General features: G+C 43.0%; 1 protein-coding gene and 1 pseudogene across 1 annotated transcript in view; one reads left to right on the top strand and one right to left on the bottom strand.

Annotated features, from left to right (window-relative positions):
* The first annotated feature begins 5005 nt into the window (after positions 1-5005).
* The window catches only part of PDGFRL (platelet derived growth factor receptor like), a 66281-nt gene continuing 55296 nt past the window's right edge, over positions 5006-15990 (top strand). Inside the window, exon 1 of the mRNA XM_041753073.1 lies at positions 5006-5164. Within this exon, the coding sequence (XP_041609007.1) occupies positions 5110-5164 (55 nt within the window). The 5' untranslated portion in view covers positions 5006-5109. The remainder of the gene's footprint in view (positions 5165-15990) is intronic.
* On the bottom strand, positions 15003-15574 carry LOC121489406 (annotated as a pseudogene).

The raw sequence follows: 15990 nt of genomic DNA, 5'->3' as shown, positions 1-15990 counted from the left end.
AGATTGACAAGCTAATTCCAAACTTCAATGATAAGTAACAAAAGAACAATGATGGAGACCAAAACAAATGATAAAACATACTAAGTCAGTACCAATTAAAGCAGTCTGATATTTCCATAGGTGTAAATAAAGAGATTAATAGAATAAAACAGAACAGACCCATGTGCATATGTAATTTAATACACACTAAAGGTCTATTCAAAAAGATGGAAAAAGGACCAACCATTTAACAAATGATAACGTGACGTTGACCATCCAATTGGCAACACATAAAATTAGATTTCTAACTTGTGATACTAAAAACAGGAAAAAATTACAGATGGTTTTAAAGACCAAACATGACAACAAAATTATGGTTTTAGGTGAAAATACAAAACAATTGGAAAACTGGAGGCAGAGAAGACCTACCTTAGGAGATACAAAACTGAGAAGCCATGAGAGACGTTACTGAAAATGTAATTGCTTAAACATTGGTTGTAACTGTTTGAAGAAAGACACGATTAAACTAAAACACCAGCAAAGGATTAGAAGAAAATATCTGCAATATGTATAACACCCAAGAGCTAAAGAGCCAGAATATATTAAGATTCTACTATTATAAGACAATAATAAAAATAACTCAATTTTCAAAAATAGGCAAACACAAGTAGCTAATAAAAATATGATTAAAAGCTCATTCTCAATAGTAACAAAAGGAATGGGAATTAAAAGAACATAATGAGGGGCATCTGGGTGGCTCAGTTTGTTTGTCAACTCAGGTGTTTGTCAGCCTTTGGCTTAGGTCATGATCCTGGGGTGTGGGGAGCCCCCCCCTGCTCAGCAGAAGAGCCTGCTTCTTCTCCCTCTTCCCCTCCAATCTCCCTCCTTCGCTCATGCTCTCTCTCTTTCTCAAATAAATAATAAATTAATTTTTTTTAAAGAGCATAATGAGATCTCCCCACCCCTCCCCAGGTTGTAAATACTGAAGAGCACGACTGCGGGGGTCAAGCTGCTCCCAAGGAAAGCGGAATTGGCTGTAAACAGGGACAGCTTTGTTGAATTGGCAGTGTTCACCAAAAATATGAAAGATCATGAACTTGGCTGAATGATTTCACTTCTAGGTGTCTATCTTATAGAATTTTCATGAGCATCAAGATATTTTGATCACAATAGTTACTGCAGCATTTTTTGTAAAAGAGCTTTTTAAACAACCAAACTAGCTATCAACAGAACAACTACTAAGCCATGGTGCATCTTGCCTGTGGACTATTTCATAGCTAGTAGGAAGGGTAGGGGACATGAAAAGGTGTTTTTACTTTTTTTTTAATTTTTTTATTTATTTATGATAGTCACAGAGAGAGAGAGAGGCAGAGACACAGGCGGAGGGAGAAGCAGGCTCCATGCACCGGGAGCCTGATGTGGGATCCGATCCCGGATCTCCAGGATCGCGCCCTGGGCCAAAGGCAGGCGCCAAACCGCTGCGCCACCCAGGGATCCCGGTGTTTTTACTTTTATCATGTTCTGTTGTATATAATTCCGTGGAGGTTTAAAATATTTTTAAGTGGGTTAATTGAGTAATTTGGGGGAGGAGAGGTTCTTTAAATAAAAGAAAACATGTGGAGCAACTGAGTGCAGCTCTTCATTAACGCCAATTCTCTTCCTATGTGGTGCCATCTGGTCTCTCTTCCTTGTCAACACCACGTAGGGGCTGATGGGAAGAGCTCCTGAGTGATTCTGGACTCTCCTCATGTCTGAATGAAGATTGATCCTCAACCTTCATTTCAATCTGCATGAGGTTTTTTTTTTTTAAACAATTCATTACAATTTTAGCTTTGTTCTTCAATGGCTGCTTTTATGGCAGCCATCTACTCTGCGGGCTCCTACAAAAGGAGGAGCAGAGTGTGTGTCTGCTGTCCCCGTGGAATGGTGTGCAATTCCACTCATCTGGTTCCCTTGCTATCTTGTACAACATTGAGGCAAGTCACAACTCATTCGCCTCTAGTCTCAGGAGCTTAAGAGGGACAATTTCATGGCATCTCCAGTTTATAGGTCAGGTAGGCCCTGTTTGACAGCTTTTATCCGTAGTGGTTTCAGCTCTTCATTTTAACCAGTAGAGCGAGGGGTTAGATCTGCAGATTTGGAAGTCAGGCAAAACCTGTGTTATGATTCAGCTATAAGTTTACCTTTGGGCACTCTCATCTATAACATGGGGACGATATTAACAATACAGCCTACCTTATAGGCTTGATTGGATGAACAAGAAATGGATGCTAAGGGTGTTACACATTGCCTGGAACACACTTAGTTCCTAACAAATAATTCCTTCTTTCCAGAAACTGGTGGTGGAATACAAAATTTAATAAGATGCATTTCCCTGCCTTGGAACTCCTGGAATAGTGTAGGAGAAAGAAGCATAACGGATTCACAGCTAAATTCTGCCTTTTGTTCTAAGTGCTGTAATAGAAAATTTCATTACCTGAGAAGTGCTAAGCCCAGCTGGGAGGAGGCAAGGTCTGAGCCAAGTCTTGGAGGGCAAGCGAGGCCAGGATTTAGGGTGTGGTGAGAGGGCAGGCAGGTGGTATAACAGGAGAGGGGGGTATGGGGGGCAGTGAACCCACAGGATGACTAGGGGGTGGGCAACAGTGTGCTGTTGCTGTGGAGGGCATGACAGAGAGTGGCACCTGGTGACTGTGTGGAATTGGGGAGAGGAGGTGTGGGTGGAACCCAGGCTCCAACATAGAGTAAGAGGTGAGGTTGTCAACTTCATGGAGTCAGAATGAAAAGGGATCTCAGTGGGGGCAGACCAGGCAGATTTAGCACAACTGTTTGTGCTCCATGACTGAGACGCACCCCATTGCGGTGGTTCAAGTGTTTGTCTTCAGGCTAGTAAACACTCCATAAAAGAGCAAGGATGGCTCCATCTTCATAAGAAACACCTGGTAAACACATGTTGCACTAATCCTCTAGGTCCCTCCCTTTACCAAGGAGAGAGCCCAAATCCTGAGAAGTTAAGGGAATTGAGGGCTTATGGTGGTACCAGAACTTGAACCTTGGTCTCCCATGTTCCCAGGCAACAGTTCTCTCCACTACACCAGAGTAGGGGACAGGAAGCCTTGGTTCCTCTGGCATGAAGTGGCTGATAAGCACTGGTTTGTGTTCAGCTTCTTTTCTTCAGTCTTGAGGGAAAAGTTCCTTTCCTGCCACTTTGAATTAAGCTCACTTTAAGAGTAATGTTTGAATGAAGGGGCTAGGAGTCCAGACCCTGCTCCTCACCCGGGGGAATGTACCTGCATGCCTGTACCTGCAAGCTGCTTTGGCCATGAGTCTGCAAGCTCAGAAACCTATGACCCTCTCTGCCGAGGCCCACATGAAGGCCTAACTCCTCCACCTCACCACAGCCCCCAGACGTTGCCTCAGTCTCCTTCCCACACTCCTCCCACAGTGAAGCTACCCTTCCAGCCTGGCCAGCCTGTGCCACCTGGTCAAGTCATGCTTTGTGCCTCAGCCCACGCTCTCCTGACCACTGGCCAAGCAATCAGTAAGGACGCACTCCTGACCCCTCCAATCCCTCCTTTACTTTCCAGAGTCAAGCCCTAGCCTGTGACTTCCCATCATTTCTCCAACCTGCACTGATTTCTTACCTCTGTGAACTTCACTAATAGCCTACATCACACCATTTAGCTTTTAATTATATTTTGGTTTGCAAAACTATCTCCTTTTCCTTATTTTTAAAGATTTTATTTATTTATTTATAAGAGAGAGAGAGAGAGGCAGAGACACGTGCAGAGGGAGAAGCAGGTTCCATGCAGGGAGCCTGACATGGGACTTGATTCCTGTCTCCAGGATCACACCCTGGGCTGAAAGCGGTGCTAAACTGCTGAGCCACCAGGGCTGCCCTCTCCTTTTCCTTTTAATCACCACCTCCTCATGGTTCGATAAGCATACAGAAGGGTCCATGCAGCACCATTTAACCTGTCTGGGTTTCCTAACCTGAAGGAGCTGGGGAAGTTTGCTAGAACTGAGGACCCTCCTGAGAGAACACAGATAGTACATTGAAAAGAAACCCAGAGTGCTGATTTGGACTCAGAAGGAAAGATGTGTTTGTACGTGTTGGGGACCAAGGGGCCCTGAGATGGTGTTACTTGGAACTGTTTTCTGGCACAGTCCGTCCTCATACCTGACTGTCACACAGGGCAGTGGGATTTCTTTTCTTTCTTTCTTTCTTTCTTTCTTTCTTTCTTTCTTTCTTTCTTTCTTTCTTTCTCTTCCTTCCTCTTTTCTCCTTCTTTCTTCCTTCCTCTTTCTTTCTTTCTTTCTTTCTTTCTTTCTTCTTTCTTTCTTTCTTTCTTTCTTTCTTTCTTTCTTTCTTTCTTGGGGGGGATTTCTGAATAAAAAGGACCGAGTCAAAAAAAAAAAAAAAAAAAAAAGGACCGAGTCATTTCTCCAAACGTGTGCTGGGATCCTGAGGAAGGCCTGCGTGGTCCCTCTGATGGAAGGCCAGCTTCCCCCTCTGGGAGCCCCAGAGTTCTAGCATCCCCGTGGCGGGGGAGATGCCGGGGTCCAGCAGGAACAGAGCTGGGTGCAGAGCCCATCTCTGGCCACACACAGAGGAACAGTAAGAAACAGCCGAGGGCAAGGGCCTTGCTAGTGAGCGCGAATACATCGAAATATTTCGAGGGCGCTTTCTACAGAGCATTACGGCTCCGCCCGAGCCACAGGGGGAAGAGTGCTGGTGATAGTTGACAATCATGGCTACGTATGACCCCAGCGGGACCTGCAGGGCTTACACTGAGCCTCGTCAACGTTTTGAACTCGGTGAAACCCTCAGGTGGAGAAATTCAAGGAGGGACGGTCGTCACCGCCGTCCTGTTCTCTGCGCACCAAAAAGCGCGTCTCCCCGCTGGCCCGCCAGGGGGCAGGAGAGGTCACAGTACAGATTTTTTTTTTTTTTTTTTTTTAAGAAAGAAAAGAAAGACCAGAAAAACTAAAGTTTTCCCCAAAACTGGTTTCCACTTCATGAAACCGAATCCTCCGGCTGCGGCGCCCGCCCCGCCCCGCCCCTCGCCCGCCGCCCCCCTGCGCCCCTGCCCGGGCCCTGCGCTCCCCGCGCCCGCCGCCCCGGCCCCCAGGATGAACGTCTGGCTGCTGCTCGGTCTTCTGCTCGTGCACGAAGCGCTGGAGGACGGTGAGCGACCCCGGGGGCACTACCCAGCTTGTGCCCGCACTGACCCCGCTCCCCAGCAGGGTCCTCCCGCGGCCAAGTCCTCCAGCCAGCTCTTCCCGGAACTTTTGACCCTGCCCTGTGCACCTGCCTCTTCCTAACCCCCCTCTCTCCACCTCCCCGGGGCTCCCCTGGGCGGCGACCCCGACCCCGACCCCGACCCTGGGGGTCCCCGCTAGGGCCGCCCCCGCGCTCCCGGAAAGCCCTTGGCGGGCCGAGCGAGCATCCCCCGCCAGCGCCTGGGCCAGCCCCGAGTGTCAACGTGTCCTGGGAGGCGGCGGCGGCGGCGGGCGGGAGCGGGGGCTCGCCTCCACCCTGCGCGGGTGTCCTCCCCGGGTCTCCTTCCGAGGGCGGGTGCCACCCAAGCAAGCCACCGCTGATGCTTTGGCAAGGTTGGAAGCCTCCCCCTCCTCCTCCCAGCTGCAGTCTTTGATTTGTTTCCTATACCACCTTGGGCTTCAATCCTGCAAGATCTACTTAAATCTTGGACCAGATATTATGTGTATTAAACCCCAAAATGAATCAAAACCCTGCAACTGTTAACCCCTCTTAACTGATTGGGGAAAGATGAAGAATGCATTTTTGTGCAGCATATGGGAGCCCTTGTGCCTCTTTACTTTTTTGAATGTGTGCCTGCCCTGGGTCCATCCTGTTGTTTAGACTCACAGGCTTTGGGGGTGCGTGTGTGTGTGTGTTGTTCTTGTATCTATATTTTTATATATGACTTTAACATTTGTTTGGTTGCCCCTCTTTTTATCCAAACAATGTTATTTGTTTGTACAGTACATTTGGCGCCTGGGTACATCTTGGTATTCTGGAACCTCCCTCGGAATTCCTCAGCTACAGCCACGATTTTTGCTTAGTTTTGCTTGAAAGCCGCTTTTGCTGTTATGCAATCTCACTCTGGAGCCACCTCAACCTAGCTCACATTTTATCCACTATTCCATCCTGAGCAGTTCCTGTATTTCCCGAAACTGGAAGCATTTGCACCCCCCCCCCCCAAAACCACATTCTAGTTAGCAAAGTCCAAAATGGTCATGGAGTTTGAAGCTGAGGTGAGGACACTCCAGCCTGGAGCCTTGCTGAATCAAGTGTAGGCAGTGCTTCTGCACCAGGAGCAACAGGCACCTTTTCTCCAGAGAGGAGTTGGCATGAGGTCACATTATAAAATGCTCTATTAAAAGGCTCCTGGCAGGTCCTGGTATGTGACTGCTCAAATGAGAGAAACGCAGATTCTGGTATCTTTTTTTTTTTTTTTTTTTTTTACTAGGGCAGGAGATAGCCAGACAAAATAACTTCAAATAGCCCACTCACTTGGCTGTACAGTTCACCCAAGACGCCTCCCTCCAAGCATCAGGAGGCAGGTTCACCCACTGCCTCCCGGATCTTTCCTAGCCAATATGTGTCCAGACCCTGAGGATGATTACAAACATCTGCTTAAATCAATTAGCATCCATTTAAGTCAAATGTAATTTATATCAGCAATAAACCTTTATGAGACAATCAGAGAAAACTGAGCACAAACGATATCTTATGAGAAATAATTAATACATTTTAGGTATGATGATAATACCGTGGCTTTGTTTTTAGAAGTATAGGTATACTAGTTATCAAGAAAATATTGAATATATAATTAGAAAAGTATATCTGCTTCATTAAATTACATAACGGTTTTCCTAAACCCATTAAGAATGTTTGTTTTTGTTTTGTTTCTATTTTGAGTTAACATGCGGCTGGCTGGGCCAGGAACAGGCCAAAGGGAGAGGCATATACAGAAGCCCTTCCAGCACCAATCTCCGATGGGCAGGCTGGAATATGCTGCACCCTGTCCACCCCAAAACACACACTGCATGCATAAGGCCCATGACTCAGCTCATCCTTTGGTTGAGGTTTTTGCTTTTCTGATCATTTCTAGAAAAAAATCTAATAGTAAAAGACTTCCTTGCAAGCACATATTGGTTCTACATCTCTTCTAAGCCAGTGAGGTTTGCCTTGCCTAAACCTAAAATGCTTTATTTACATTTTTAGAACTAGTGTTATTCTCGTGAAGAGCAGGAGGCAGAAGGGCATGTACTACTCAGGTGGCGTGAAAGTGAGGCATGAAAACAGTTAATAAACAGCCCAAGATCCCACTTAGAGGCAGGCATGACTTATAGCACATGATTGTCAGCATTTGTATAGGAATAGGTACCACTGTGTTCTTCATGGGGTGCTGCTATTTTTACATAAAAATGTAGAAAACCACAAGCATTTACCAATTTTTCATTATTTAAATAGTTTTAATATATAATATTTATTTACTAAATACATTAAAATGGATTTGTTACTGTTTTGCTGAATTTATCCCAGACCTTTGGTCAAGCTAATGTGATCTTCAGTCTAACATGGGCTTATTTGGTATCCTGGGAAAGGTTCTCTCTCTGGGAGGACTGCAGAGATTTGTTGTGATGTGAGGGCAAAGCAGTCAGATGTCTAAGGGGTAGAGAAGGAAACACGGCCAGTGATTTTTCAAGCAGGACTCTGCAGCATTTTTGTGTCTCAATGTATTCCTTGGAAAAGGAGTGTAAAAATTAGTCCAGAAATCCTTATAATGAAAAATGAATTGTGAAAATTCTCATCATTTATGGGTGCAAATAATGTTTCTAAGCATGTGGGATCTTGGCTCCTATGTTTGAGATACAAAATAATTTTTGATCTTTAGAGCCAAAAATGAGAAAAATTTGAGGGTAACACAGAGAGACAGGGCAGCGTGCTGGCCAGAGGACTGAGTCCGGAGGATTGATGGACTTCCCTGGACAGGGTTGAAAAGCCCTGATGTCGTGATGCCCGTAATCTAGTGGAGAGGACAGACAGTAGACAAGATGAAATATCAAGAAGTGCTAAGTGGCATGAAGAATCAATAGCCAGGATGTATTAGTTTCCTATGGCCACTGAAACAAAGTACCACAAACCAGGTGGCTTAGGACAACAGACATTTACTCTTGCCCAGCTTAGAGATCAGAAATCAGAAATCTACGTGTCAGCAGGATGATGCTGCCTCTGCAACACTAGTGGCTTCTTGCCTCTTCCTGGCTTTTGCTGGTGGCTTGTCTGTCCTTGGTGCTCCTGGGCTTCCAGCTATACCACCCCAATGGCTACTTCTGTTGCCACATGGTGGTCTGTCTTCCCCCATGTGTCTTTGCCTTCACATGGCATTTGCCTCTCTCTCTCACTCAAGATTTATTTATTTGAGAGCAAGCAAGCAGGGGGAAGGGGCAGAGGGAGAGAATCTTGAAGCACCATCCCCTTACCTCCCCACAACCCCACTGAGCATGGAGCCCTACCTGCGGCTTGATCTCACAATCCTGAGATCATGACCTGAGCCATATCAAGAGTCAGATACTTAACCCACTGAGCCACCCGGGCACTTCATGTGTCTTTTTTTATAAGGACAGCAGCACATTGGATGGGAGCCCACCCTGGTGACTTCATCTTAACGTGGTTACAACTGCCGAGATCTATTTCCAAAAAGGTCACGCTCAGCTGTACCAGGGGGGTAGGACTTCAGCGTGCCTTTTGGTGGGCACAATTCAATGTGTAACACGGGGTACGAGGATGGAAGGAGCACAGAGGGGAGTGAGAACTTGATTTGGACAGCAGAGTCAGAGGCCTGCCTGGAGAGAGCAAGCATGTGCACAGCAGGTGTCACAAAGAGCCAAGGGCACAGGCTGGGGGTGGATGGGAGGTGGGAGGGGCAGCGGCTTCCAGGCAGCCCCGGGCTCAGGGCTGCCAAAGGACCCTTAGGTGGGAGACAGGAAATGGCAAAGCCTAGTAAGCACAGGAAGACTTAGGGCTTTATTCTACACTGCAGGGTCTTGAGCAGAGGAGTGCCCATGATGCGATTGATGTTTTCAAAGGTAGGAGCTCTAGGGAGGAAGTTGGGAGCTTACCCAGGGAATAATTTTAATAGTTTCTGTGCAAAATGGCTTGGTGAGTGCAGCCGCAGTGGATGTAGGCCGTACTTCCTCCAGACAAGGTTCTGGTTCTATTAAGCCAAAAGGATTTGCTGCTGGATTGGATGTGGCCTAGGAGAGAAAGGAAAGAACGATGTGGGACTCTGAGGCTTTTATCCTGAGCAGCTGGGTGAATAGAGTTGTCATCTATGGGTAAAGAGACGCTGGGGAAGGAGCCAGCCAGAAGGGGCATCCAGAGGTCAGTTTGGACACGTTCAATTTGAGATGCCTACTAGCTTTCCAAGTGGCAGTGCTGAGTAAGTGGCAGACTGTTCAGATCTGGGATTTAGAGGCAAAGTCAGGACAGGACAAGGCAGCAGCTCTCAGCATATAAATACTGCTCGTACGGGGGGGTGGCTGTGTGAGGCCACTTAAGAGAATGAGTGTCATAAATGATTGAGGTGAGTTGCAAGGATTAAGCCCTTGGGACTCAGGTCAGGCAGGAAAGGAAGATGAGGAAAGGATGCTGAACAGAGTTGTCAGCAATGGAGGTAAAAATAAAACAAGCCCCAAAAGAGAGCTCTGTGTATTAGGAGCCAGGCAAATAGAGTGCTTCAAGAAGACAGTGATCATTTCATAACACATACAAATAGCAAATCATTATGTTGTACACCTGAAACTAATATATCAATTATATTTTTTTAAAAAAGAGCACAATCTACTCTGTTCTAATGGATATAATAATGTTTCAAAGTAAAGTTTTTGTTATTATTGAAATATTAACATACAGTATTACAGTATTACATTAATTTCATGGGTACAACATAGTGATCCAACATTTATATCCTTTATGAAATGCTCACCACCATGACTATAGTTACCGCACAAAGTCATTACAATATTGTTGACTATATTCCCTAGGCTGTACTTTATATCCCCGTGACTTACTTATTTTATAACTAGAAGCTTGTACCTCATATTCTCCTTCACCTATTTCACCTGTTCCCTGCCCCCACCCGCCCACCCCGGTGTTAGTAACCTGTAGATTATTTCTTGTATCTATGAGTCTGCTTATGTTTTGTTTTAGTTCATTTGTTTTTTAGATTCCACATATAAGTGAAATCTTACAGAATTATTCTGTCTGATATATTTTGCTTAGTATAATACCTCCTAGGTCCATCCATGTTGTCACAAATGGCAAAATTTCATTTTTTGTGGCTGAGTACTATTCCGTTGTGTATGTATAACACAGCTTTATCCACTCATCTATCAGAGGACACTTTGGTTTTGCTTCCATATCTTGAGGCTGTTATAAATAATGCTTCAATGAATGTAGAAGTGTATATATATTTTAGGATTTAGTGTTTTAATTTTCTTCAGATAAATGCTCAGAAGTGGAATTGTAGCATCATATAGTATTTCTATTTTTTTTTTTAGTATTTCTATTTTTAATATTTTGAGGAACTCACATATTTTATTTTTTTAATATTCTTTTTTTTTAATTTTTTAAAATTTATTTATGATAGTCACAGAGAGAGAGAGAGAGAGAGAGGCAGAGGGAGAAGCAGGCTCCATGCACTGGGAGCCCGCCATGGGATTCGATCCTGGGTCTCCAGGATCGCACCCTGGGCCAAAGGCAGGCGCCAAACCGCTGCGCCACCCAGGGATCCCCTCACATATTGTTTTCAATAGTGGCTGCACCAATTTACATTTCTACCAGTGGTGCAGGAGGGTTCATTTTCCTCCACATTGTCGCCAATGCTTGTTGTTTCTTATATTGTTGATTTTAGCCATTCTGACAGGTGTAAGGTGATAGCTCACTGTGGTTTTGATTGGTATTTACCTGATGGTTAGTGATGCTGAACAGCTTTTCATGTGTTTGTTGGCCATCTGTATGTCATCTTTGGAAAAATGTATATTCAGGTTCGGTGCCCATTTTCTAATCAGACTTGTTTTGTGGTGTTGAGTCGTGCAACATCTTTATATATTTTGAATATTAATCCTTTTAAAAAATTTTTATTTATTTATTTGTTTGGGGGGGGGGGTGGGCACAGGCAGAGGGAGAAGCAGGCTCCATGCAGGGAGCCTGATGTGGGACTCAATCCTGTGTCTCCAGGATCACACTCCGCTGAAGGCGGCATTAAGCTGCTGAGCCACCAGGACTGCCCTTAATCCTTTTTTAGATACATCATTTGCAAATACCTTCTCCTATTCAGCAGATTGTCTTTGGTTTCCTTCGCTGTGCAAACCTTTTCAGTTTGATGTAGTCTCAATTGTTTGTTTTTTTCATTTGTTGCCTTTGCCTATAGAGAGATTAAAAAAAAATTGGTAAGACTAATGTTTAATAATTTACTGCCTATGTTTTCTTTTATGGTTTCAGGTCTTACATTTAGGTATTTCATCCATTCTGATTTTACATAATGATTTGTATATTGATTCTTGTGTATGGTGTAAGAAAATGACCCAGTTTTATTCTTTTGCATGTAGCTCTCCAGTTTTCCCAACACTATTGTAGAGACTGTTTTTTCCCCATTACATATTCTTACTCCCTTTGTCATAGATTAATTGACCATAGAAGGGTTTACTGCTGGATTCTTTATTATGTTCCATGGAGCTGTATGTCTATTTTTGCACCAGTACCACACTGTTTTAATTATTGTAGCTTTGTTGTGTACTTGTAATCTGGGAGCATGATACCTGAAGCTTTGTTCTTCTTTCTCAAGATTGCTTTAACTAGGTCTCTTGTGGTTCCATACAAATTTTAGAATTATTTGTTCTAGTTCTGTGAAAAATGCCATTGATATTTTGATAGGGATAGTATTGAATCTGTAAATTGCTTTGGGTAATATAGACATTTTAGTAATATAAACTCTTATAATCCATGAGCATTTCTTATAATCCATGATCCATTTCTTTATGTCATCTTCATTTTCTTTCATCAGTGTCAGTTTTCAGAATAGATCTTTCACCTTCTTGGTTAAATTTATTCTTAAATATTTTATTCTTGGTGAGGCAAATATAAATGAGATTGTTTTCTTAATTTACTTTCAGCTAGTTTATTATTAGTGTTACAGAAACACAACAGATTTCTGTATGTTAATATTGTATCCTGCAAACAAGTAAATAATCTCTTTGGTCTGAAATAAGTATTGTTACCCCAGGTCTTTTTTTTTTAATCTCCATTTGCATGGATACTCTTTTTCTACCCTTTCACTTTTGGTCTATATGTGTGTCTTTAGTGCTGAACTGAGTCTCTTATAGTAAGCATAGAGATGGGTCTTGTTGTTTATATGTTCACTCACCCTATGTCCTTTGATTGGAGCATTTATCAACATTTAAAGTAATTACTGACAGATGTATACTTATTCATTGTTTTCTGGTTGCTTTTATAGTTCCTTCATCTCTTGCTCTCTTTTGTGATTCGATGACCTTCTTTAGTGTTATGTTTAGAAATCTTTGTTTTCGTTTTTTTTTTTTTTTTGTAAAACTATTATAGGTTTTTGCACTCTGGTTACTATGAGGTTAATATAAAACATGCTATGTAGATAGCAATCTAGTTTAAGTTAATGATTGCTTAAGTCTGAACACATTCTATAAGCACTACACTACATTTTTACCTTCTCCATGTTTTATGTATGTGACATATTACATTATTTTTTGTGTGTATCCATTAAATAATTATTGTAGATATAGTTGATTTTACTACTTTTGTCGTTTCACCTTCCCACTAGCTTCATAGGTGTTTTTGATCTACTCCCTTTACATTTGCTTTTACTGGTGAGATTTTTTTCTTTCATGATTTTCTTCCACTTATGGCTTTTTCATTTCCTCTTTTTTTTTTTAAAATTTTTATTTATTTATGACAGTCACACACACACACACACACACACACACACACACACACACAGAGGCAGAGACATAGACAGAGGGAGAAGCAGGCTCCATGCACCGCACCGGGAGCCCGACGTGGGATTTGATCCTGGGGAGCCCGACGTGGGATTTGATCCTGGGTCTCCAGGATCGCGCCCTGGGCCAAAGGCAGGCGCTAAACCGCTGCGCCACCCAGGGATCCCTTCATTTCCTCTTAAAGAAGTCCCTTTAACATTTCCTGTAAGGCCAATTTAGAAGTAATGAACTCTTTTAACTTTTGTTTGGGAAACTTTCTCTCTTTTTCAATTTTGAATGATAATCTTGCGGGGTATTCTTGATTGCAGTTTTTTCAGTCCACACTTGGAATATATTGTACCACTCCCTTCTGGCCTGTGGGGTTTCTGCTCAAAAACCATCTAATAGTCTTTTGGGTGTTCCCTTGTACACAACTAGTTGCTTTTCTCTTCTGCTTTCAAGATTCTCTCTTTGTCTTTAACTTTTGACATTCAGTTACAATAGAATTGAATGTCTTGGTATGGACATCTTTGTGTTTTCTGTTTTGTTTTGTTTTTGAAGGGTTTTTTGTTTAATACATCTGAAAAGAATGCATATACAAAGAATTGAGACATGAGAAAGCATTGGTTCAACACTAATGAATCTACAAGAATTAGGATTTGGGGAAGGGGAAGAAGATTACCTAAATATTTTTAAAAATTGGAAACTGTGACCAAAATAAGTGGACAAAATCCCTATTAATGCTTATGAAGAGTCTTCATAAGACTCCATGATTTTTTTATTAAACTAGAGAGCCTTGACTAGCTACTCTAGGGTTCCTCATATGCAAAACAGAAATAAAGGGATTCCCCTGACTGGTCCCCATGTTATTAAATGTTCTCCCCACCCCACCCCCAGCTTCTTCATGAAGTAGGTCTCCATCCTCCCAACTTAAAAGAGGATGTGCACCATCCCATAGACATCTGTCTCCTAGCGCTACCTCTCACATTTCTTCGATTTACCAGGTCTTCAGTTGTGTTCTAGGAACACCATATCATACACTATTAAGCTGGACATCTATGCTAAGCATATAAGACAATGACAGGGAAAAAATGTTTTTTAATTACATACTCAATCCATTTGGTGTATTTCAAAAGGTGCAATACTTTTCTTCATTTATCAATGAAAGAAGTTAGAAATTAACTTCAAAAAAATTCAGCAAAAAAAAAAAATCAGCAAATGACAAACAAATTTCCTTGAAAGTCACAGTCACATATATAGTGCATCCTAGAAAAGAGAAGGGGCAAGACAGGTTCCATCCACTTTCATGAGTTTCATCAAATACTGGACCTACCCAAGGGTGGAGAGAAAAGGCAACTTTCAAAAAGGAATATGTTATTAAATGAGGCATTTACTATACTCCTTCCTAAGAGCACTAGGTGGGGAACAAGTTTTCTAAACTAGATCTAGGAAGTGGAATGTGGAATCAATCCATCCTCCTCCCCTTACGGGCTGTCCAATGGTTAATGAATTTAAAAAACATGACTAAATAAAAACAAACCCCCCACACACACTCCCTGCACCACTATCCCACCCCTGCAAAAAAGAAAAAAAAAAGGAAAAGGAAAAAGAACCCTAAATGTCTCAGATCATTCTCCAGAGTGAATGGAGCCCAGCAGCAGTTTCAACAACCCAAATTAGTCTGTTACAGAATCATCACAAGCACGCCTTGCTTTTAAACAACAAAAGAATTTTTTTTTGAAACGACAGAATAACTAGTAGTAATCACTTTTCTGACAATACACAATTACTCAAATTAACTAGTACTGAGAGGGGGAAGGGGACCATACCTATGGGCCTTGTCTCACATGAATGCGGGTGGGTAGGTGCAGGGCATTTGTCATTATTGCAAAAACAAATTTTAATCTTTAATCTTTAGTTTGATTTAACACTGCTTTTAGTATGATGCTGACACCAGCTGTGTGGAAAGGGCTCTGGAGAGATGTTCATGGCAGCACACACCTGTGGCTCTTCTTTGGTTCTGGAGGCTCCAGGGCAGCCAATATTGCTTCATCAAATACATTCTTTAGGCCTTTTGGTACTAGCGCAGAACACTCCACGTACTTGATCGCCTTCAGGTCACAGGCCAGCTTTTCAGCAGTCTCTGGAGTGATAGGCTTCTGCTTGTTCTTGGCAAGTTTCTCAGTAGTAGAGGGGTCACCTCGGAGATCAATTTGAGTCCCAACAAGCAAGAAAGGAGTCTTTGGACAGTGGTGAGTTATCTCAGGCACCCACTTTTCCCTCACATTTTCAAATGAGGATAGAGAGACCACTGAAAAACAGACTAGAAATACATCTGTTTGTGGATAACTCAGCAGTCATAATCTGTCATAATCCTCTTGCCCTGCAGTATCAGAAAGTCCAAGGGCATATGGCTCTCCACCAATCATAACCATGACTACATAGTTGTCAAAAATAGTCGGTACATACTCTGATGGAAATTTGTTGTGTAGGATATCAGGAGACATGTTTTACCAATGGCACCATCACCCACAACAATGTACTTAATTGTCTCCATTGCTGAAACAATTTTGTATCCACTTTAAATATCTCAAATTCGATGATGACCTCAGCTTCTCCTGGTAAGGACATCTTTGGGTTCATCTTATTTGGGGCTTTCTGTGCTTCTTGAATTTGAATGCCTGTTTCCATCCCAAGGGTAGGAATGTTTTTGGCCATTATATGTATATTTTAAAGATTTTATTTATTTATTCATGAGACACACACACACACACACACACACACACAGAGGCAGAGACACAGGCAGAGGGAGAAGTAGGCCCCATGCAGGGAGCCCAATGTGGGCCCAATCCCGGGACTCCAGGATCAGGCCCTGGGCTAAAGGCAGGTGCTAAGCCACTGAGCCGCCCAGGGATTCCATTGGCCATTGTTTTCCAAATAAATTTTCTGTCCTTTTGTCTCTATTCCTTCTGG

Source organism: Vulpes lagopus, chromosome 4 (assembly GCF_018345385.1).
Source record: "Vulpes lagopus strain Blue_001 chromosome 4, ASM1834538v1, whole genome shotgun sequence".
Lineage (NCBI taxonomy): Eukaryota > Metazoa > Chordata > Mammalia > Carnivora > Canidae > Vulpes > Vulpes lagopus.
The sequence above is the reverse complement of the archived record's forward strand: the minus strand, read 5'-3'. Positions and strand labels throughout refer to the sequence as shown.